The 25128-nt window shown below is 43.6% G+C and overlaps 1 protein-coding gene across 1 annotated transcript; it reads right to left on the bottom strand.

The window, feature by feature from the left end:
* Nucleotides 1–382: 382 nt before the first annotated feature.
* Nucleotides 383–23742, bottom strand: TECTB (tectorin beta). The gene is made up of 10 exons (XM_049764520.1): nucleotides 23667–23742; nucleotides 22675–22865; nucleotides 19278–19420; nucleotides 19103–19175; nucleotides 12462–12565; nucleotides 12254–12337; nucleotides 7218–7380; nucleotides 5215–5287; nucleotides 3335–3367; nucleotides 383–432 (listed from the first exon to the last, which is right to left on the bottom strand). The coding sequence occupies exons 1-10, from the start codon at nucleotides 23740–23742 to the stop codon at nucleotides 383–385; spliced, it is 990 nt and encodes a 329-aa protein (XP_049620477.1).
* Nucleotides 23743–25128: the final 1386 nt, after the last annotated feature.

Below are 25128 nucleotides of genomic sequence, written 5' to 3'. Positions count from 1 at the left end.
CAGCCCTAATCTTTAGATAAGACAGGCATAGCCTTTGTGAAAAAACCTTGTTGTTCTGTGCTTAGCACTGCCTTTGTGGGTAAAGCCTGCCCCCCTCCACATACTCAATTGTGCTTGGTTAAGGTTCTGCCTTTAGTATGAAGGGAGACTTCTCAGCAACTGCCAATTCTAAGGGTTACTGCAGGAGGAGGTGGAGACTCCACAGCAAAATCATCACTGACATGAGAAACACTGGAACTTGTCTTTGGCAAAGCACTGTTTTCTGCCTCCAACAACAGGTTCTGCTTGTGGTTCTTGCTGGCAGCATAGATAAGGTGGGTCTGTCATGGACCGAGGAGATGATCCTGGGAGTAGGAGGATTGGCTGCCTACCTGCGTCTTTTCTATAAGACTCCACAGATTCCCAGCATCAGGATGAGGTGGTAGAAAACATCTGAGGCAGACAGAAAGGAGGGACCCAGTTCTACTGGGAGCTGGGCCACTCCCTACCAGAGTTAATGCCCTTAAAGCACCAACTAGGGGTGGTAAGGTGTCTTTCCCATAGCCCCCATATTGTAAATAAAGCCAATTTTGTTTATCTCTTAGGGTTTCTGTAGCTCACTTTCATCAGTACAAAGAAACAAACCCAGATTCTGAGTCACTGACTAATGGAAGGTGAACTTTGACCCACAGAGCACAACTTACTGGTGTGTATATGTAGTCCTTAGAACTTTCTTTTTCTTTCTTTCTTTTTTTTTTTTTTTTTTTTTTTTTTTTTTTTTTTTTTTTGGTTTTTGAGTCACACACGGCAGCGCTCAGGGGTTACTCCTGGCTCTCTGCTCAGAAATCATTCTTGGTAGGCACGGGGAACCATATGGGATGCTGGGATTCGAACCACCTTTGGTCCTGGGTAGGCTGCTTGGAAGGCAAAAGCGCTACCGCTGTGCTATCACTCAGGCCCCTAGAACTTTCTTTAGAAATGAGATTGTACGGGGCCGGAGAGATAGCATGGAGGTAAGGCGTTTGCTTTTCATGCAGAAGGTCGGTAATTCAAATCCCGGCATCCCATATGGTCCCCTGTGCCTGCCAGAAGCGATTTATGAGCCTAGTGCCAGGAGTAACCCCTGAGCGCTGCTGGGTGTGACCCCAAAACCACACACACACACACACACACACAAGAAATGAGATTGTATGGTTGGAGTCTTAAAATGTAATCGTAAGGACTAGCTAGTATAGGAGTTAGTGCGCTTGTATCTATGCAGCTAACCCTGGTTCAATGACTGGCAAAACAACCTCTGAAGCACAGAACCAGGGGTAGCTTCCAAGCACAACTGTCCCTCCCCCACCCACAAAGGAAGTTTGTGTAATTTTCCTTAATACAGAGACCAAAGTCCAGATCTATAAGTTAATAAATTGAGCTCTTTTGGGCCAGAGCCATAGTGCAGCACATAGGGTTCATGCTTTGCACAAGGCTGGCCTGGGTTCTATCCCAGGAGTCTCATATCATCTCCTAAACCCACTAGGAGTGGCCCGCAAATCAAATCCCCTTGCCCCAAACCACCAAAATAAATTGAGCTTAGATCCTTGACATAGTGAAGTGTGGGTGTTGGTGGAATTATTTCTTCCCTGGCTGCTACCCAAGTCATTCTTCAACCCCAGCCCCCATATCTCACACACATCAGGAAGGGTGCCAGCTCCCCCACTTTGCTCACTGCAGGTAGCCATAGCCCAGCACATAGACATGATCTGGGTAATTATGGCTGAACTTGGCGGGATGTTTCAGCTGGATGCCAGGCATTGTTTGATGCCTCTCGCTGTAATATGTAGTTCATGCAATAGCAGTGCAGGAGGAGGGCAATTATTAGCCTAATTTCACAGAAGAAACTGGGGGCCAGAAAGATGAGGTCACTGTCCAAGACTCCCAGGTAATGAGGGGGTGTTGTTACTTTTGGGACTCAAGAATATTTGTGCCATAAGAGATCATGAACCTCACTTCCTCTAAAGGCAGGAATCCCTAGTGCAGCAACCTGGTGGAATCCCAACATTCCATTTAGAGCCCTTCAAAGCTCAAAGGACCAACCTTTAACTCCAGCCTGCCTGCTCCTTGAACTTGAAAGCGTTAAGGTCAACTCTTAAAGGCTTTTCCAGAACCAAAGGGAACTTGCTTTGGAAACACACTTTGGTCTGTTAAAAGCATTGGATCTGGGGCCTGGGGGGAAGAGTTTAAAGGGGAGGAGTATGTGGTGCCTAGAGTGCCATCCCAGCACCATGACTATTGCCCTGGAGGCCACCAGGTAGCCCTTAGCACAGCTGGGCCCCAGCAATATCACATCAGATTTCTTGAACAAGCATTGAACCTCCAGCCTATATGGTTGGATTCCATAGTTTCCATAAAATATGATACTGTTATTTGGGTCTTAGAGGGTCTTAGGTCTCTCCTAGTGGTGCTCAGGGCTTACTCCTGGAGAACATATGTGGTGCTTAAGATTGGACCCAGGTTATCTGTTTATAAGGTGCATGCTTTACCCACTATACTATCTGTCCACCCCCCAACTTTTAACTTTTATTATTTTAGGGGGGCACACTGGTGACAGTCATTATTTTTTTGTTTTGTTCTGGGGTCACACCCTGCAGTTCTCAGAGGTTATTCCTGGCTCTACTTTCAGAAATTGCTCCTGGCAGGCTCAGGGGACCATATGGGATGTCGGGATTCGAACCACCATCCTTCTGCATGCAAGGCAAATGCCATACCTCCATGCTATCTCTCCGGCCCCTTCAGTCATTATTTTTAGCTTTGCACTCAAAATTTACTCCTGGCAGGCTTGGAGGACCATATGGGATGCTGGGGATTGATGCTGGCATATACAAGACAAATGCCCTACCTACTGTGCTATCTATCACACTGGCCCCAATTTTACTATTATCTTTTTTGTTTTGTTTTGTTTTGGGGCCACACCCAGCGGTGCTCAGAGGTTACTCCTGGCTCTGTGCTCAGCAATCGCTCCTGGCAGGCTCAGGGACCATATGGAATGGCGGGATTTAACCAACATCAGTCCTGGGTCAGCTACTTGCAAAGCAAACGCCCTACCACTGTGCTATCTCTCTGGCCCTTATTATTATCTTTTTTTTTTTTTTTGTGGGTCACACCCAGCAGCACTCAGGGGTTACTCCTAGCTCTCCATTCAGAAATTTCTCCTGGCAGGCTCGGGGGACCACTGGGGACACCGGGATTTGAACCACTGTCCTTCTGCATGCAAGGCAAATGCCTTATCTACATACTATCTCTTCGGTCCCTATTATTATCTTTTAAAACATTTAAGACCCTGTATATTTTTTTGAAAATATTTTTTCCTTACCTGAAAAGTGATAAAGATTGGAGAATCCCCTGCCTGTATTGAGAGAGAGAGAGAGAGAAAGAGAGAGCATAGGTGTAAGAGATGATGGCAGAAGGAAACATCCCATGTCATCCTGACTCTACAGCCAATGATTAAACTGTTACTTTGAGGACAAAGTCACTTTATTTACTGTATCATTACTGTGGCCTGATCTTTTTGTTATACTTTCACAATGTTCTTTTATTTTTCAAGTTAAATCTCTGCATAATGGTTATATCTCACATTTAAAACAAATTTGCCATGAAATATGTAATGATTATGTGTTAATAGTACAATATGCTAGTTTCCAGAGCCTTCATCTCATACCATTTTACCTCAGTGTCTGAAGGTGGGGGCTGGCAAACTTTCTGAAAAGGGCCAGAAAATAAGACCATCAGGTCTTGACTGCAACCACTTGACACTGTGGAAATGGCACAAAAGCAGCCACAGTGACACCAAAATGACAAGCATAACTGCATCCAGGAACACTTTCTTGATAAATACTGAAATGCACATTTCCTGTCATTTTTATGTGTCATAAAATAGTGCTCTTTCATCTTTCTTCAACTTTATGAAAAGATATAAATATGGCCTTATCTTGCAGGAGATGTATGGACAGGGAAGTGGCTTGGCAGTACAGTATGTGCCTTGCATGTGTGAGGTGCTGAGTGTGACTTCAGCAGCAAGGCAATAAAAAGCAAATAATGAGCTGGCAGATAGCACTGGTCTTCTGGGTCAAGCTTGGTCCCCTATACTCATAAAAGTGTCTCTCAATTTTTCTCAAGCTATAGCTCCTCCTCCCAAACTTGTTTTCTTTTTGTGACCTCTCTTCCTTACTAGTTGGTCTACTAGTCTCATACTTTGCCCCCCCCCCCACTTATGCTATTTTCACCTGTGGAACATCCTGGAATATCCTGTAGACATATAGGGGAGCATATAGCTCTTGGTTGAGAAATGCAACTTTAAAGTTTAACGACTAAGAACTCCCACCTCACAGACCTTGCTTTCCCTTCGTAGCATAGAATAGGTACATACTCATGACAAATATAAGTGACCATTCTTGAAGAGACTTACTGGCCTCCTCTGAACCAAGGACAAGGTTGAGACCCTTTGTCTATATGTGTGCATAACTTCCAGCCCTTTTCTCTCCTTTTATTACCTCTCCTCGTTAGATGGGAGGGCACAGCACAAGGCCACCTGTTTTATTGCTGTGACCAGTTTTGATCGTCTAGTACAGGGGTCTTCAGACAATGTCCTGAAGGCCACATGCGGCCTGCCAAGGACATTTATCTGGACTGCTGGGTGTTTTGCCACTGCTGCCTGTCCTGCTTATCAGCTGACTCATCCCTGGCCACAGTGCTCATGTGTGAGATGTGTGCTGCACTCTCTGAATCACCTCCTCTCTCTCGACTCCTCCTCCTCTCGGTCATGGCAGGGGTCTTCAAACTACAGCCCACGAGCCACTGTTGTTCTTAGTTTTCTTTTTTAAACTATAGTCCAACGATCTGAGGGACAGTTAACTGGCTTCCTGTTTAAAAAGTTTGAGGACTGCAAGAGATGTTTCATGCCTTTTTTTTTTTTTTTTTTTGGTCTATCTGTTGCTGTGCTCTATGCATGACCCTTTCTAATTTCCCCAAAACCCTGGAGCAAGGTTGCAAAGCAAGCCTTGAGGATACTTCCCTAGCCTCACTCCTTGACTGAGTTACTATTCACCCCAGCCCTGTGCTGGAATACTGGAGGAGCAGGAGAAGGCTGTAGCTACAGGCACAATTAGTTTGGTAGTTTGGTCAAAATACTCATCGCAGTGGTGCCTGTAGATGCAGCCTGGAATGGTACAATTCTGGGGATTCAGAGCAGCTTACTTCGGAGGGAAAGCTCCACCACCAGCACACCACCTGTTTGATCTCGCAGGAGCCGCTTCCTTTTGTCGCAAGTCTGGAGAAAGAGGAGATGTGGAGCAAGAATACAGGTGTGAGGAGGAAATGGAAGAGAAAGAAGAAATGCATATTTTTATAAAAAGTAGTCACCCACCCAATGGAGTCCAAAATCCTCTATCTGACAGATATTAGCCAACTTGCATTTTTGTGAGAATTAGGAGACATTTCTCACCTCTTCCAAAAGAAAAGCCAAAAGAAGGCTTGTTTTGAAAGATGAGAGCTCAACATTATGCAGGAGCCAGGTTAGACCCAGCACCTCAAGGGTGCTTGAGCACATACACACACACACACACACACACACACACACACACACACACACACACACACACACGCACGCACGCGCGCGTGCGCGCACACACACACACACACACACACACACACACACACACAAACAAAATCTAACCACTTATCTGTGTGAGGGATTGACACAGAGCCTCTTGATAAGAAATCAGGCTCTTGCTCCACAGTTCCTCTCCCCGAAGTCATCTGCTCAGTGGACACTCGCCCAATGGGTTCTGAGTTGTTTTCTTTTTGCAACATAGTAGTGACAGCCATACTCTCACCAACTGGTTCGTTCTGCTTCCCCTCTCTATTTGTGCTCACCAGAGGCATTTTCTGTCCAAATGAATCACTAGAGGGGCCGGAGTGATAGCACAGTAGAAAGGCATTTGCTTTGCATATGGCCAACCCCAGACAGACCTGGTTAGGTTCTCAGCAACCCAGATGTTTCCTCGAGCTTGTCAGGAGTGATTTCTGAGTTCAAAGCCAGGAATAATTCCTGAGTGTCCAGGAGTAACCTCTGAGCACCGCCTGGGGGTGTGACTCAACTCCTCTCCCCAAATTTCTGGGGAGAACTGGGGATACTGTGAGCCAGAGCTCCAGTCCCACACCCACTGTACTCCATTTGTGTGAAGGATGCGATTGCAACTCGCCCTTTAGCCCTTTATAGTCTCGAACATGAAGGTTCTCAGACTTGAGCAGGTAGGTATTGGAACTGCCTGAAGATCTTGGGCAAGTTCTGATTTGGGCCTACCATAGCAATCCCACTTTAGCAATCTTCAGCAATCCTGAGTAAGAAGGCCTGCCACATCCCAAACAAGTTCACAGGTGATGTTGAAGCTCCCTTTTGTCAGGAAGTCCATGTGCACAGCTGGTGGCAATGGGAGATTGTCTTCCCCCCTAGATAGGCAACTCGAAATGAGTCAATTCTGCACCTTCCCACTGAGCCAGGGAGAGGTGAACACTTGGTCAGGTCGGCTGTGACCCGAGTCCAGTTGGGACTCTGCAGCATCTCTGTTCATCTCAAGTCCCAGAGCCAGACTTCATGCTTTCCCTTGAGGAGTTTAAAACATTCAACCTTTTTGTTTTTTTGGGGGGCACTTGGAGGTGCTCCTTGCTCTGTACTCAGAAACTAATCCAGGCAGTACTCAGAAGACCATATAAGATACTGTAATTAAACCTATTTTGGCTATGTGCAAGGCAAGTGCCCTATCTGCTGTACTGTCATGTCACTCTGACCCCAACACCTGCCTTTTGTCTTTTGTTCAATGCCTGCTGCTCCTACCTCATGCTTTTACTTCTGCAATCATTTCACCTCTGTTCTCCCTTCGCTTAAACAGTGCACTCTGCAAAAGGCCATAGTCCCTATCACCTCCCTATAGATGTGACAACCAGGCCCAGAGGTTCAAGTGACACATGCCAGGCTGTAGGGCATGACAGTAGCAGAACCACAGGCCTGGCATGTACTCCCCTCCACACACACACACACACACACACACACACACACACACACACACACACACACACACACACACACACACACACACACACGGTCCTTTTCTCTACTCAAAACACACCTTCCAGGGCCTGGTAAGAATTTCCTAGCTGAGGATGCCCCCTGGCATTCCCTTTACCATGCTCCAGCTTACCACAGGGCAGGAGAGCTTCTCACTGTCACAGATGAATGTCTCACAGTGCAGCCAGACCTTGGAGAGCTTGGGGATGTTCTGGAAGCGGAAGGCATTGAATTGGAAGGTTGCCCTATGATCTTTTCCATTCTCGTGCACCAACACAGTCTCATCCGTGGGGCAGCTAAGGCATGAACAGGGGGAAGAAAAGAGAAAACATGACATCCACAAACGACAGCACCCTAGGTTTTTATACAGCCTGTGACCCTTCTGGAAACTTCAATCGTCAGTCTCACTCCTCCATGGGACCATGAGGTCATATTGTGATGAGAGGAGTTGGGGTGTAAAGGCACAATATGTGGCACTATTCTCTGATGGGACAACAGCCAGGAATGGCTTAGGAGAAGCCACATAGAGAGGACATCCCACACAACTGTCTCAAAGAAGGGGAGAGAATGCTATGGATGCTGAGATCTGGATAGACCCTGTGGGGAATGTGCAGAAGAATGAGAGATGAGAACTTCCCTGTCTACCTACCTCATCTCTGTGTGCTATGAGGGTTTGCATTAGGAATTTGAGTCCATGATATATTCTTTAAATTCTATCCATTCTGTCAAACCCAGTTTTGATCCCTGTCATCTCATATGATCCCCCAAGCTTGCCAGGAGCTATTTCTGAGTGCAGAGCCAGGATTAACTCCTGAGCACCAACAGGTGTGGCTCCAATCCCCCCAAATATTATCCAAGCCCAGAAAAATGTTGGGGAGAGACTTCTAGGCTAATATTAATCAACTGTAGAGGCAGCATGAGCAGTTCTTGTTTTTTGTTTTGTTTTGTTTTTGTTTCTGTTTTTTTTTTGTTGTTGTTGTTGTTTTTGGACCACACCCGGCGGTGCTCAGGGGTTACTCCTGGCTGTCTGCTCAGAAATAGCTCCTGGCAGGCACGGGGGACCTTATGGGACACCGGGATTCGAACCAACTGTCTTAGGTCCTGGATCGGCTGCTTGCAAGGCAAACACCGCTGTGCTATCTCTCCAGCCCCAGTCTTTGTTTTTTTTTTTGTAAATTCATGTAATATTTTCAAATTATAAGGAAAAATCAGAAATAGAGAAATTCCAAAATCCCAAAGATAACAAATACGATACATGAAAAGAAGATACATAGGTGTATTGTCAACACAGTTTTTTTGGGGGCAAGATAGATAGTACAAAGGGCAAGAGTTCGTGCATTGCTGCTGGCTGACCCTGAATTTCCCTGTGTGGATTGATCTCTAATCACAGATATAAGAATAAACACTGAGTACCACCAGGTGTGGCTGGTCAAATGAGAGAGAGAGAGAAAGAGAGAGAGAGAGAGACAGAGGGAGAGACAGAGAGACAGAGAGAGACAGAGAGACAGAGAGAGACAGAGAGAGACAGAAGACAGAGAGAGACAAAGAGAGACAGAGAGAGACAGAGATAGAGAGAGACAGAGACAGAGACAAAGACAGAGATAGAGGAGAGAGAGAAGGGGGAGATTCTCATCTGGGCCATTTTCCTGCTCTCTAAGGACCCTAAGAGAATCGTTATCATGGTGGCCTATGGGGGAAGAGGGGTGGTGTTATTGGTATCTAGTGATTAGAGCCTAGGGATGTTGCAGAAATTTTGCAATGCCCAGGACAGCCTCACTTGTCAGTGGTATAGAAAAGGAGACACACTGGTTTCCTACCGCAGTGACAGAATTGCAACCAGGTATGGGAGCAGACACAGCTTTTGTGAAGGAGTGAGGCCCGCAGAAGGGGGGTTGTGGTCTGCAGTGAGAAGGAGTACCAGAGTGTCTCCCTCATGGAAAGGAGCTAATAGATAAGATAAGGAAGTTCAAGATCCCTGGGCCACAGCACAGGGAATTCAGAAGTCAGCATCCTCTTGAAGGATCCCTGACTCACCTTCATCAGCACAACTCACTAGCAGAAATGGTTCTACTCTCTCTGCAGACCTAAAGAATGACCCTTTCCACAGCCTATTCCAGCCCAACTAGACACTAGTGACCTGGTGAATGGTCAGACACAAAGTGAGTCAATGCTGAATGAGAGGCAAGTGAGGTGCGAATGCTGGGCCTTCTGTCTGCTGTCTGTACTGAGCTGTGACAGAGCTGAGGACATTTTCTAAGATATGAAACAGGACTCTTGCAATAAGTCAGAGATCCTTGCATGAACTCATGATGTTAGCCCTTAAAATAGATCATTGCCACCTGAGTGTCCAGGGGCGGGTGCCAGCCAATGGGAACAAGGTAAACAGAGCTTTGTCCAGGGCTGGCAAGGCAGGACAGAAGTAGGCCCAGAGGCCTTGTTCTGGTGCCTCTCAGCAGTGCTCTGGCCTAGCTACCTCAGAGATCTGTGTGGCTGGAATGCTCACAGGGAAGACTTGGCATCACTGCTACTAGAGTCTCCTTTCCCCCAGAAATTTCAGGTAGTAAACTTAAGCTCCTGGGACACTTCCATAAATAACATTTTCCTCCTTAAAGGCATGAACCCAAAGTATTGGGAAGAGTGGAGGAATGGGCTTTTTTCAATTCCCCTCAATGCTGATCTTTGTCCAAGGATCTCTAGCCTCAAGGAAAAAAATTTGTGAGGCCTCATCTTCTTGGCAGAATGGGTGGGGGTGGGAAGGAATGGGGGGAGGGAGGAAGGAGGCAAGAGGAGTCTTCATTGTGAGTGTATTTAAAGGCAGAGTCCTGCAGTGCACCCCAGACCTCCTGATGTGGGGGTTACAGGATCCTCCAGAAGCAAGGTCACTCCTGTGTGTACCAGCATTTGAGGACTGTTTTTCCCAGCATGCCTTTCTCTGTCCCATTTCATGAAGGTCAGGGCAGCCCTGAGACCAATTTTCTGCACAAAGATGATTCCACAATGCAGCACAGACTAGGACTCCTGCTTATGGGCATTATCTGAAAGGACTCCACCCTGACCTGCTAGTAATTTCAGGTCCCAGGAGGTTTCTAACTCAGTTCAGTAGCTCCCTGACATCCTTTGATAACATGGCTGTTAACAGAGTCTAACAAAACTCCATGGCAGAAGTGCAACAAGGCCCATGTTTCTGCAGGAAGCTTTGAGGGGTTGTTCCAACTCTGCTATTATTATCTCAATAAAGCTTATAGGAACCTCAGCACATCTCTCAGTCCTCCTATGAAGGGCCTCACTAACTCTTGACTATTCTTTTTTGTTTGTTTGTTTTTTGTTTTTTTTGGGCCACACCCGGCGGTGCTCAGGAGTTACTCCTGGCTGTCTGCTCAGAAATAGCTCCTGGCAGGCATGGGGGACCATATGGGACACCGGGATTTGAACCAACCACCTTAGGTCCTGGATTGGCTGCTTGCAAGGCAAACACCGCTGTGCTATCTCTCCGGGCCCAACTCTTGACTATTCTAAGGCTGTTTTCTTATGTACAAAACAATGATTATTATGCTCCCCACTACACAGAGGGTTTATTAATTTATGTTCACACCCTGTGGTATGACACCCTATGGTGCTTAGGGATTGACTATTCCAAGTTCTGTGCTCAGAAATAGCCCCTTCTACTTTAGAGGGGACACATATGTTGCCAGGGATCAAACTGAGGTCAGCTGCATGGAAGGTGAGGCTCTTAGCCTCTGTACTATTTCTCTAACCTATTTTAGAGGGGAACAGTTTAAGAAATTAAAATAAAGGACTGTTCATAGTGCACCTATCTAGAACAATTCTGGTATGTTGTAAGGGCTCTGTAAGTGTTTGAAAAAGAATCAATACTTGAATATCCAAAGTGGCTCCACCTTATCTAACCTCTTTGGCCTTGACCCCAGTATAGACTTTGCCTTGCTGAGTTCTAATGATGACACGGGCACTCTGGCCTGCTTTGGTCTAATCTTTTAAATCTTTTAAAGTTTAGCCTCCTCTTTTTACCTCTCCTTGTATGGAGGAGCAAACCCATGCTTCTAGTCTAGCTCCTCCTCTCCTCTGCCACGTAAAGGTACAATTCTAAATGCTTCTTGATTTCAATGTGCAACACTTAACTAAAGGAGATTTCAACGCCCTTATCCAGAAGCTCTTTCCCCTGACAGCAAACAGCTCTTTACAAGCTGTACATGTTATGGTGCAAACCCACTGCTGTCAGACCTTCCTCAGATGCTGGGCTTGCCTTTCCCTCCAGTATCCAAGCAGTGTTAAAGTTTGATCACTTCTCACTCTCTTGAATGATCTTCCCAAGTCTTATCACCAGGATGACTACAGGGTCTGATATGGTCTTTCCACTTTCTGTGTACTTACTGTTGCTATGTATAACTTCAAGAACTGCCTGTCTCTGGTACAAATATGAATTTAGTTTTCCACCCTGTCCTCTACTTTAAGAGAGCCCTATTACATTGACTGAATTAATAATGAAATAAAGATATCAGTTGTATCTTTTGGATATTACGTGCTAAGCTTTTCCTATGGATTATCTAATGTAGTCCTCCTGGAATCCCAGGTCAGACTGATAAGCCAACCCACTTACTCTTAAACACACACACACACACACACACACACACACACACACACACACACACACACACACACACACACACAAAATAACATGACTCACACCCACTATGCCTATTTTTTTATCTGTAAAACTTATTTGCTGGGCCCGGAGAGATAGCACAGCGGCGTTTGCCTTGCAAGCAGCCGATCCAGGACCAAAGGTGGTTGGTTCGAATCCCGGTGTCCCATATGGTCCCCTGTGCTTGCCAGGAGCTATTTCTGAGCAGACAGCCAGGAGTAACCCCTGAGCAACGCTGAGTGTGGCCCAAAAACCAAAAAAAAAAAAAAAAAACAACAACAAAATAAACTCCAAAAAAACTTATTTGCCATAAAGTGCTCTGGGAAATGGCTGGGTGCTAGGAAGCATTCTGTAGTTTCATATTCAGCTACAGAGATAAAGGATATGACAGATGTGACTTCAAGAGTCCCTGCCTCTTATTTCCAAGCTCTCCTACTATTCCAAGCTTGTGTGGGCCTGGATCTGCTCATTCTGCCTCTCAGAGCAGGGTTCCAGACAGTAATACTTACCCCTTGTTGATCAGTTGCCACTGCAAGGGGTACATGAAATCAGCCGAGGGGGTGGCCCAACAGCTGTTCAAAACCACTTTAAACCTGAAAATAAAGGAAAAATGGATCACTAGACATGCTGTACCTATGAGTGACTTGTATTAAGAAAGTCTCATACTTGATCATTTCTTCCTTCGTATTTGAAAACAGAAACAGAAAATGTACTCACCTAACACTTAACCCTTTGGCTTCTACTCCTGCAAATAAATCGGATCCAATTTCGGAAGTCTCCAGGACAAAAGGAGCTTCTTTCTTGGTGGAGAACTTGGCATTCTTTGGGAGGAAATTGACACTGGGTATTATGAGCTCACAGACTGAGCCACTGGGTCTGATAGGAACAGACAGTAGGATGGACCGGGGTTGAGACTCAACCCAGAGGTGTAGGTGGTCTGGGGCAGTGACGCTGTCACTCCATCCCATCCCAGAGTCCTCTGTCATCTTAGAAAGGAGGAGATATCACCAGATAGCATTGTTGCTCACATTGAGACAAGATATGTGTCTCATCTCTGCCAAGGAGAAAAAAGGACTTAGTTGATGGGAAAAAAAAATGGAATTTAGTAATAATGCCAAAAATCTGAACTTTGCCTACTCATTAGAGGGCATGGAGATCAAATGCATCCAACCCTTCACTGACCTTGCTCAACTCTTCTTTGGAGAATATTCTAGCATGGGTTGGAGAGTTTATTATCAGATCCTTAGTACAGTTATCACCACCACTAGCAGTAGCCACTTACTGTTTATTGATCACCTACTATGTGTATTGCTCACTATTGGGACAGTGTCTTGTCCAAATAATCATGTGGAGCTCTTGGTGAACACAGAACCCCTGATATTTTAGTCATGAGATAGACCACAGACATAAGAGCACTGACTTACATCATAAGTTTGAGCAGAATTTAATCTGTTATATAGAAAAACTATTTAAAATAGAGCAATATAAGGTGGGGCAAATGTAAATAGGGAAAAATGGTGATGATGAACACAATATTAGGAAGGCCTTATTAATGATATATGTAGAAGGAGTTAAGGGGAATATGCTGGTTTTCAGGGAGAAAAGTAGCATTTGAGGAAAAGGCCCTAAGGTAAGTGTGGTCAGCATTAGAGAAAGAGGTCAGAGTGGCTGGAGTAGAGTAAACCAAGGGGGAGTAGGGAAATCAGAGGAATAGAGGGCAGATGATGAAGTTCTAAGGGCTACAAGGGTTGGTCTGAGAGAGTATAGCTCCAACTCAAAATGTATGGTAGAGGCACAGTCTCTGACTGGGCCCTTACTATCTCTTCCAAACAGCTATGGGTGAGCTTTTAGGAATAATACTCATGTTTCCAGGGGACTTACCCACAGCAGGTGACAGCTCCATTCTTTGTGTCTGGGGTTCATTTCACCTGAGTAACCATGTCAAATTCCTAAATTGAGCCTCCAGATATAAAAGCATTGCTAATGAGTAATAGGATCAAAGACTCATCCACATTCTTGTCACTTAACGTGGGACACATTATTGGCAAATTAGCCACATAAATTTCAGTTTTTCTATCTGTAAAATAGAAACAGCCTTTCCTTGGCCTACCTTCATGACGTTAGGTGGTGCTTGTATTAATTGCTTGGAAATAAAAAGCTTAGACCAAGAAACATGTTTAAAGAGTGAGTCTGGGACCAAGGAGCTCAGTAGTCTGGTATTCATGTTTTGCAGGGATTGGAACCTGCATTTGAACACTGGCACTCTATGATCTCTATAGTACCACCGAAGGTCTTGAAGGCCCCTGAACACTGTGTGACTCTGGAGGCTCTTTAGTGCCCCACCTCACTTTGGAAATGCAGGGCTTGAGAGTCTTTTTTTTTTTTGTTTGCTTGTTTTGTTGGGGCCATACCCAGTGGTGCTCAGAGGTTACTCCAGGCGCTGTGCTCAGAAATCGCTTCTAGCAGGTTTGGGGGACCATATGGGATGCTGGGGATAAAACCCAGGTCCATCCTGGGTCAACCACATGCAAGGCAAACTGCTGTGCTATCTCTCTGGCCCTGAAAGTCTTCTTACCTGTGGGCCCTTGTGTTGAATTGACTGGCACAGTTCATTGAATATTGCATGGAGTAGTCCCCAAGCCTCGAAGTATATATATACTTATATTTATATACTATATACTATATATATATTTATATACTTAGATTTATAGTACTGCAAGAGGAAACCAGGAGCAAAAACATGGAATCTATTAAAGATGGACTCTAACATTTCAAGTGTCAAGTCCAAAAAAATTGTGGACAGGACCTAGAATCATCTAATAATGATTAATAATGCATTAATAATGCAGGTCTCAGGGTCCTTAGATTAGTACCTGGAAATCAGTTATTTTCTTTTAACTCCTCACACCATTAGATGGCTGCAATAATCAAACAAGATTGTTCTATTTTTTTTTTTTTTTGGTTTTGTTTGGGTCACACCCGGCGGTGCTCAGGGGTTACTCCTGGCTGTCTGCTCAGAAATAGCTCCTGGCAGGCACGGGGGACCATATGGGACACCAGGATTCGAACCAACCACCTTTGGTCCTGGATTGGCTGCTTGCAAGGCAAACACCGCTGTGCTATCTCTCTGGGCCCACAAGATTGTTCTAATTACATGACTTTTATCTTACTGTGCAGACTTACAGTGGCTTTGAAGGCCCCTTTTCAGGTGCTCAGATTTCTTTTTTTAAAATTTTAAAAGACTGTTTCCCAAAATGGGAGTTAATTTGGGAGCATAATGTAGATGTAGATCTTAACCTAGCCAGAGGTGCTTCTCCAAGTTTTATCTCCAAGAGAACCAGACAGCAGCATATTGGAATGTGGGAAAATGTCCTTTATTCTCTGAGAAGTGGCTTGGCTGTTACAGAGTAGTAAACAGAATATGCACCACTGATTCTATTTCAGTTTTAAAAAATATACTTTGTTTTGATATTGAAAAATATAGAGCCTCAGGCCTCATCTATGTAGAATATATATTCTACACCGAGCCACATCCCTGACCTTTGAAACAAAAGACTCATAGTAGTCAGTTTAAGCAATGTTTAGTGTGCCTTCCCCTCATCTATATAACAGAGGAATTTATATTTTCAAATAGTGTTCCTGTATTACACCTATTGTTTATATATTTATTATATATTATATATATTGAAAATAATATTTTCAAGTTATTTTCAAATAGTTTTCCTGTATTACACCTATTGTTTGCTTGATATCCATACAAAATAGAGAAAATACCAACCAAACTACTCCATACAATGAGATGAAAAGCACCTTGAAAAATCATATCATCGCAGTCTTTTCTCTAGCTTCATTCCCAAAGGTTGAGTTAGTTATCTGGCAACAATAGGTAGAATACTTATGTCTCCTTTCCCCATAGCTCTTGTGGGAAGGGCCTGTGAATTGTTTTCCTCATAAGCTTGATACAAGAAAATGATAACAGAAAATTAATCAAAACTAATTATTATTCTGGAATATATTTCTGGAGCTTTCCAGAGCATAAAGGTCACCTGTGATCTTACTGGTCTGACCAGGTCTAGAACATTTATTTAATTCTTGGTTCCAGTTTGTAATGGGACACTGACCCAGAGGTTTTTACTCAGAGAAGAGGCACTTAGAGCTATGAATAGGCCACTATCCATTCGAAAGAACCTATCCTTCAGCTATTTTGCAAAATGTTGGTAGGTTTGGAGTGGAAGATCCAGGTTAGTTACCTCAAAGGTTTGTTCTAGGTCAGGAAGTCTGTGATTTAGACATTTCCTGAAATTTTTCTGTCTTACAGTGTTTCCTTTGCCTCCTTCTAACTTAGTGGAGCATGAACCAAGTCCTGTACTGACACTGCTGCTCAGCCTTAGGAATTCTGAGTTGACAGAATTCTGAGCCTTAGGAATTCTGAGTTGACCAGAGTTGACAATCCTAGAACAACTGTCTGTCAAGAACTCACCTTGACCTGGTACTGTGCTAAGTGCTTTCTTAGGATTATTTCCTTTCATCCTCATAGACAACTTCAGAGATCAGAGCTATTAGTATCCATATTTAAAAAGCACTTAAAAGAAAAGCCCAATGAAGGTTTTCAAAAAGTCACACAGCTAGTTAGTGTCAGAATTAGGCTTCCAGCCAGTGGACTGATGGTTTATATTTTATTAACCTCAATGCAAACTACTTCTTCAAACTGACTAGCTCCCCTCCCCACACTCACACTTTTTTTTTTCCTTTGGTTTGGAGTTGAAATTACCCTTTGCCAAGAATACCAACCATGGTTCTTTGGCAGGAGGAGAGGAAAGGGAGAGAGAGAGAGAGAGAGGAGAGAGGAGAGAGAGAAAGAGAGAAAGAGAGAAAGAGAGAGAGGCAGAGACAGAGAGACAGAGAGAGAAAGAGAGAGAAGAGAGAGAGAGAAGAGAGAGAGAGAGAGAGAGAGAGAGAGAGAGAGAGAGAGAGAGAGAGAGAGACAAGATTACAAGTGCAATCTGGGCTGCTGGAGCCCAGCATTAGGAGCCCTCAGAATCCTAAGCAACCCACAGTGCATTGATTCCATTGTGCAAACTAGGGCATAGCTCTGTCCCTGGTAATTTGATGGAAATGTATGCGGAGAGCAGTCATTGCTTCAGAAACACATGAGAAAGTTTTCTAAGAGGAAGAAGGGAAAAGGAAAATAGCAAGTACTGGAGTCAGATATGAGAAACCAGGCCCATGCAGGACAAAGAATCAGTGCAGAATTTTCTGAGCTTTCCTCAGAGTCACTAAAAAGCCGAGGTCCTTAGTCTTGAAAGGGTCTCCCTGAACCCCAGGGAAAGATTTCACCTTATTTCTAGAACAGTGTAAAGAAGTATCTTGTTCAATCTATCAGTAGTCTGAGAGTTGCTGAGGACATGCCTCTTGTATGCAGCCAAATATCTCCGCATTTTATAGGCTCCTTGAGTATCCCTGGCTCTTACCCCAGAGCACAGTGTTATAGTAGCCTCTAAGCAACATTCATGATGGTCCCAAAACGAAAAATTTTAATTTAGGTCTGGAACTTACCCTGCCATGGCAGAATGGCAATTTTGGACAACCTTGGTGTTTTTCTATTGCCAACTGTTATAAAAATCAATATCTTCTTAGAATCTTATCTATGATTTCCACCTGGTTAAAGCAGCAATCAAGTCTTCTAAATGACTCCCTGGTTGAGTCTGTCATCAGGATGTCCCCTGAGATGGTCACTGTGAGAAGCCTGTTTTCCTTGCTGGACAAACCTCACCAGTCTCCAACGTGCATGAGCCAACCTTTTATCACCTAGCAGCCTCCCTGTGTTAGCCTCCCTGATTACAGATAACTACAAGCATTCCTTCTCTCAGGACTATACCATTAGTGACACATGCCAGGGGCATATGCAGGTTTTATGGGAACTCAAAGATTTATATAATTTAGAGAGAAAGAAAAGGAGAATGAGAAGGGGGAGGGGAAGAAAAGATTTTATATGCAAAAAATTGAGTCACAGCCTTCAACAGAGCTTCTGTAAGTGAATAGTCATACAACTCCAACTTCACTCTTTTCATTGGTTCTATCTGGCCTTCAGCTGTAAACGGGCTAAGCTATTCTTGGATCCCCTCTACCTCTCACCTTCTGAGTCCATCGGGGTTAAAATAGCTTTCAGGGCCAATAAATCATGTCCAAAGAGCTCAAGGTCAGTGGTGTTCAAGGTAATATAACTACTTCCTTTGCGAAATATTTGAGTTGGATATGATGACCTGTAAGGATATCATCAGGTTCTCAAGTTCTATGGCAAATTTTCCATCTGTGCCTGCATCTTCCTCAGGCCAGCTAAGTCAGTGCCCCTTTGTGTATCTCTTCACCTTGGAAATTACAGGTTGAAAAATCAAAATTGTTTTTTGGGTTTGTTTTTTGGGGGGCCACACCCAGCAGTGCTCAGGGGTCTCTCCTGGCTCCACGCTCAGAAATTGCTCCTGGCAGGTTCGGGGAACCATATGGGATGCCAGGATTCGAACCACTGTCCTTCTGCATGCAAGGCAAATGCCTTACCTCCATGCTATCTCTCCACCAGTATTTTTTTTCTAAGCAAGAGAACAGCTGGGCTAATGTTCATGGCATATTTAGTTTCTCTAAAGCCCTTGATTTTGAGAGACCAAAGCATGCTTTTAATTTTGATTTCAACATAGGCAACATGCCTACTTTTGAAGAAGCAGTCCAAAAACTAAGGGTTTCAGAGATCAAAGAATCAGTCAATAGAGAGCAAACCAAACCTCTCTCTTTATCTTTGTCCTAGATTACTAATCAGTGCTAAGTGTTTATTTAGTTTTTGTTTAATTTTTGTTTTTGTTTTTTTTTGGGACCACACCCAGCCATACTTACTCAGTGATTACTTCTGGCTCTGTACTCAGGAATCACTAATGGTGGTGGGCTCAGGATACATATAGGATGCAAGGTAAGGACCCTCCTTGCTGTACTATCACTCCAGCCCTTGTGCCAAGTACTTTAACCAGTTAGATCTCAAACAGCAATATCTGAAATGTCTTATAATGGAAATTAATCTTGATTAAGATTTAGACATTAACTGTCTTCCTTCCTATCAATTTTCAACAATGCATAAGATTTTACTTGCTTCACTGTTCTCATCTATTAATTAATGGCCTTAGATCTCTACTGCACTTTTGAGTTATTTTCTCCAATCTATGCATTGAACTTGATGCTAGTCTGTCTTTAAGAGGAGTTAACATTAGCCTAAAGCTTCCATCTCAACTTGAATTCAAGAGATGCCAGGGAAGAGTAAGAGAGCAGCCCATTATATCCTGGAAGGCTCATGGGACAGTATAGAGACCACTTACAGTGTAGAAGTTGAGAGACAATTGACTTTCAAATGTGCCCATGCTCCCGTTCTTCACGTGAACGGTGGCCACTCTGAAAAGGGGAGAGAATTTTGCATAAGGACTGCAACATGCCTGATTGCCAGAGACTGCAGAGCACAAGCAGGCAGTCTGGCCACCCCACAGCCAAGCTTACCTCTGATCAAAGGCAGCCTGGTTCACCAGGTAGGTGGAATGATAGGTGCAGGAGAAGGAGTAGTTCACTGGCTGGTTCTTCACAACCACGGTGCTGTCATTGGAAACAATGTGGCTGTAGAAGTGGTAGATGGGAGGCTTGTACTGGAGAAAGAAAGAAGGCACTTAGGGTGGCCAGGTAGCCCATAATAGGAATGAGGGCTATAGAGAAAGTGGGTAAAGATGGCTCAGAGATAAAGTCCTGGGGAAAGAATATTCGCCATGGGCAAATGAATTTATCAAGAATTTAGTCAATGAATTTATCAAGAGTATTTTTTGTATGTTCACTAAAATTGATGAAAACAATCTATAGTGAAAGTTTTCTGCTTAAGGGAATTCGTATATGTGCTGAGCTTCCAGACAAAAGAATTATACTAAGAAATCCCTATTCCCAAGTGTTAAGTCAAGGGACTGAATGGCGAATTAATGGCTCTGTATGAAAATGCCAAGAAAGGAGAATTGGAGATAGAGAGGGACTGACGAGATGACTCGGGATAACATAAAGGCTCTTGTCAAGGGTCTTGGGCATTTCAGTGATTTGGAAGGGAAGTGGTTATGTACAGCAAAACCATGGGTCAATACTATCATAAGCATGTAACCCAAACTATAATAATTAAATTTAAAAAATGAGCTTGCTAAGGAAGTGGTGCTGGGAGAGGAATTGAATCATTGGTAGAGATATGTTGACAGTAGCTTTGGATTTGGATCACTGATTCCCTAAAACTTGGTTATTAAAGGCTTTGTAAAAACATGGTACCCAAATAAAATTTTTTTAAAAGAATATCTATTCCTCAATATCACTTTTTTGGGAAGGATTCTCATCTGGTGGTACTTAAGGTTTATTCTGGGCTCTGCACTTGGGGATCATTTCTGGCTGTGTGCAAGAAACCATACATGCTTCCAAGGATCAAACCCAGGTCAGGCTCATTCAGGGCAAGCATTCTACCTGATGGACCATCCATCATTCCTGCTGACAATATAAACTTTTTTTTTTTTTTGGTTTTTGGGCCACATCCAGCAGTGCTCAGGGGTTACTCCTGGCTGTCTGCTCAGAAATAGCTCCTGGCAGGCACCGGGGACCATATGGGACACCAGGATTCGAACCAACCACCTTAGGTCCTGGATCGGCTGCTTGCAAGGCAAATGCCGCTGTGCTATCTCTCCGGGCCCCAATATAAACTTTTAAATCCATTTTGCCATCAAAGTAATTTGAAGTGAATGTCCTCACCTTCTCCCATTAGAGAACATTAGTCTCCATTTTTAATCATGAAGTCTTTTCCTAAGACTCTTTCCTCAAATTTGTTGGAGTCTGAAATCACATACTAGTAGAGCAGAAGGTGTCTTCAACCTCCACTCAAAGATCCCTTCTGATACCTGAAGAGTTCAGTGGTCAAATATATGCTTTGCAAGTGTGAAGTTACTAGTTCAATCCTTGGCCTCAATCTACATGCCCAAGTGTGATCCCAGCTTTCTGCCATTTGGGATCCCCAGCATCACCACAGAATATGTGTGAGGACTGCAATTAAAACATACTATTCCAGCAACCAAGCACAAGCTCTGCAGTTTAGCTGTGATCCTTGTTCAAAGCAAAAACAATGAAAAGGGAAGGGAAGTATAATTTTAGAAAGGGACCTTCATAAGGTCCCCCTGATGTTTTTTTTTATCTTCCTTTTTTTAAATTTTATTTGGTTTTATTATTATTTTTATTAATATCTTTATTTAAACATCTTGATTACAAATATGATTGTAGCTGGGTTTCAGTCATGTAAAGAACACCCCCCTTCACAGGTGCAACATTCCCACCACCATTGTCTCAAATCTCCCTCCTCCCACCCCACCCCTGTCTGTACTCTAGACAGGCTTTCCACTTCCCTCATTCATTCACATTGTTATGATAGTTCTCAGTGTAGTTATTTCTCTAACTGCACTCATCACTCTTTGTGTTGAGCTTCATGTCGTGAGCTGGACCGTCCAGCGTCCTCTCTTTGTCTCTGAGGATTATTGCAAAGATGTCTTTTATATTTTGGGTTTACTGAATTACTCATTTCCATGAAATCATCAAATAAAGTGGAGACATTAGGAAAAGGTAGTGGGCCTGGGAGTTTTTTTTTTTTTTTGGTTTTTGGGCCACACCCGGCAGTGCTCAGGGGTTATTCCTGGTTATCTGCTCAGAAATAGCTCATGGCAGGCACGGGGGACCATATGGGATGCTGGGATTCGAACCAACCTCCTTAGGTCCTGGGTCGGCTGCTTGCAATGCAGATGCCATTGTGCTATCTCTCGGGCCCCGCCTGGGAGTTTTTTGGCTCATTTTCTAAGCTCTGAAAGAGGTCTACTCTAAACTGTAGTCAAGGCAGTAAGAATGCTGACATCGGTCAGTGGGGCCTCAGACTCAGCTTCTTTCATGACAGTGAGGATTCTGTAATACACCACCCTCCTTTTCCATGTACTAACTGGATTGAGTCAGATTTCTTCACTATTCTTAAAGGGTACCTGGCAAGAAGCTGCATTTCCTTTTCATTATGATGATCTTTTACAGATTCTTGCGAAGACCCAGTTAAGAATTGTATTGTGTTTGGTTGCTCTTTAAAATGTCCTTCCAAACACCCATTATCTCCAAGAAGGATCGCAACCCATTCCTGCTCTGAATTCCAAGTGAGGGAAGTGGGAAATGCATTTTGTTGCTTAAAAAAAAAATGACCTCCCAAAAAAATGGCCTAGCTGGCTGCAGTATGAAGGGGGGGGGTGGGTTGGTGGGAGTGTTTTATAAGGGCAAGTATTTCTTTCTTTCTTTCTTTCTTTCTTTCTTTCTTTCTTTCTTTCTTTCTTTCTTTCTTTCTTTCTTTCTTTCTTTCTTTCTTTCTTTCTTTCTTTCTTTCTTTCTTTCTTTCTTTCTTTCTTTCTTTCTTTCTTTCTTTCTTCCTTCCTTCCTTCCTTCCTTCCTTCCTTCCTTCCTTCCTTCCTTCCTTCCTTCCTTCCTTCCTTCCTTCCTTCCTTCCTTCCTTCCTTCCTTCCTTCCTTCCTTCCTTCCTTCCTTCCTTCCTTCCTTCCTTCCTTTCTTTCTTTCTTTCTTTTCTTTTTTTTTTTTGGTTTTTGGGTCACCAGGCACCACTCAGGGATTCCTCCTGGCGCTATGCTCAGAAATCGCTCCTGGCAGGCTCGGGGGATGCCAGGATTTAAACCACCATCTTTCTGCATGCAAGGAAAATGAAGGGCAAGTATTTCAAAGATTCACCTCCAGGTCTGCTTCTTCAAAGGAAATTAGTGAAATCTGAGTCTTTGTCAGACTGGGGGTAGACTTCCTCTTTTGAGATTCTAGTACCTTAGTGACTCCTCACTAGCCCACGACCAGGACCTACCTCAGATTGGGTTCCACAATAGGACTTGTTCTTAGGTGACAAATCTGGGATGACAAATTGATAGTAGCCTCCCTCATGAACTCCATTGTAGCACAGACCCCCAAGAGCAAGCTGGTGGACTTCCCATCCATAGGGACACTCGGGAATCTTGGTGATGATGGTTTTGGGATAGCAAAATACAAGAATAACATCTGAAAAGAAGACATTTACGATTAGATATCAGGTACAGTGGCAGTATTAGTTCACAAAAAAGAATTGAACAGTGACTTTAAAACCTACCATTGCCATTCTTCACCAGATATTAGAAAACGTCTCCTTAAACCATCAGGCTGCCTTCATAGTTTTGCTATCTTTTTGCAATACCTGTGTTGTTCTTAGCATGTATTCAAATTTGTGGTTCACTTTTAAACTTGAACCTATTTTGTGTGCATCGAACACAGCTTAACATACACAAGGCATGTGTTCTACAATAAAGTCACATTCTCTGCCCCAAGCTCAAACTCTTCTAAGGAATATACTGTGAAAAAATAATTGGAAATAGTTATTGAAAATACCATGAAAACCAGCCTTTGCTGAACTTAAAATATCAATTTCATAGGAATATCATTTCACAGGATGACACTGAAAGGGTCATTTATGACATGGACCAGAAATTTAATAAACCAATAAAAAAATAGAAAATGTGGAGATTTGATCTATCTCTACTTTTTCGATCTATGGCTACCCACCTAATATTCTTTAATTTTGAAAGAATCTCATAATTTTATAATTTCCTATGTGAAATTATGAAGGACAGTAGAGAGCACAAGTACGTCTTCTACTCAGTGGTATTGGGATGTTTTGGCTCCACCATAGAGCATGTCCCTCGTGCATGTGAAGTCCTGAGTTTGAATCCCAGGAACACACACAATGGCACACACAAACATACCAACACACACATTCCGATGCTTTACTAAGGGAAGCTTTAGAAAACATTCCTTTCTGGTGCATACCTGCTTTATTTGGGGTACAGGATCTTGCAGAGGCTTCCACAAAGATGGCTATTAGCATGAAGGCCCTCATCACCATTGCTTCCCAGAGTTTGGTCAGTACAAGCCAAGGTGGCTGAATTTTCACAGTCTGCCAGGGTTGGAGCTTCTATCACACTAGGTCAGAAACATGAATGAGAAGTTAAAATCAAGGCTAAAAACAAAGCAGCATGCTGGGTCTTAGGGGATCATCCAAGGGTGATCCACAATGCTGCTTTCCCCCTTCAGTCATGGCTAATGGTTTCCTCTCTGCTGAGAGGTATGCTGGGCTCCTACCTCTGGGTGTCAAGGACACAGCTGGCTGCTCATGTTCCTGACTGCTTCATTCTCTCTGCTGTGTCCACTGCCTCTCTGGTGCTCCTCACATCTCCAGTCCAGCGCTAGCTCGACTTTATATAGACGGAGACTGTAAAAGAAACCTGCTCCAGATAAGTGACAATGAACACACATTATCCACTGTGGGGGGAATAAAGGGATCAAACACAATAATCCATCGGGAAGCTCAGTTACGGGCTGAGCTTCTCATTTCTTTTACTTCACAGAGTCGGAACCCCCCTACCCCACAAGCCTTTTTTTTCCTCAAACCATTTCAACCAGGAACAAAAAATTGAATTTTTTCCATTCACACAAGGCTTCAATCAGAGGCAAACTAATTTCTACACAATTCCAGGTCTCAATTATCTTTATGTCTCTCTCTCTTTTCTTTCTTATTTCTATATGTAGGCTATGTTAAGTTTGCGTTATAATTTTTAATATTATTATAGTAGTTTATTAATATGGTTGTAGTAATGTTAAAGTTTAAAGTATCAATATACAAAATTACGGTGACCTTCCACCATCTAAGTCCATGATCCTCCACCACTGTTCCGATATCACCTCTCACTCGGTTTTTGTTGGTTGGTTGGTTTATATATGTGGTGTTTGGTACTGAACCACCTTAATAGGCAAAGCAGCACTCTACTACTGAGGTCTAGCCCCACCCCTCACCTCTTAACTTTGAATATAAGGAGAAGTTAAGTTGTGTGTGTGATGGGCGGAGAGATAGCATGGAGGTAAGGTGTTTGCCTTTCATGCAGGAGGTCATCGGTTTGAATCCCGGCGTCCCATATAGTCCCCCGTGCCTGCCAGGAGCAATTTCTGAGCCTGGAGCCAGGAATAACCCCTGAGCACTGCCGGGTGTGACCCAAAAACCAAAAAAAAAAAAAAAGTTGTGTGTGTGAGAGACCTTGAGTTCAATTCCTAGCAACACACATACAGAAAGACACAAACACACACATAGACAGGCAGACAGACAGACAGACACACATGCAAATATACAGCTCTAAGCTTTGCCAAGGAATGCTTTGGGAAAATTTTCTTTATATTTGAGTAAAATCTTTTTCACTTTAGGTTATAAACCGTTAGGCATTTCTAAAGTTTTGTTAAT

Source organism: Suncus etruscus, chromosome 17 (assembly GCF_024139225.1).
Source record: "Suncus etruscus isolate mSunEtr1 chromosome 17, mSunEtr1.pri.cur, whole genome shotgun sequence".
NCBI lineage: Eukaryota > Metazoa > Chordata > Mammalia > Eulipotyphla > Soricidae > Suncus > Suncus etruscus.
This window is presented reverse-complemented; position numbering and strand designations above follow the sequence as displayed.

Bases quoted from the DNA above. Each gene is read 5' to 3' on its own strand.
- TECTB (XM_049764520.1), bottom strand. From the start codon at position 23,742: ATGGTGATGAGGGCCTTCATGCTAATAGCCATCTTTGTGGAAGCCTCT. The intron at 5,288-7,217 runs GTAAGCTGGAGC...CTCTTTCTCCAG, and splicing joins AGAAGCTCTCCTGCCCTGTG to ACTTGCGACAAAAGGAAGCG. The intron at 3,368-5,214 runs GTAAGCTGCTCT...CTCTCAATACAG, and splicing joins GGTGGAGCTTTCCCTCCGAA to GCAGGGGATTCTCCAATCTT.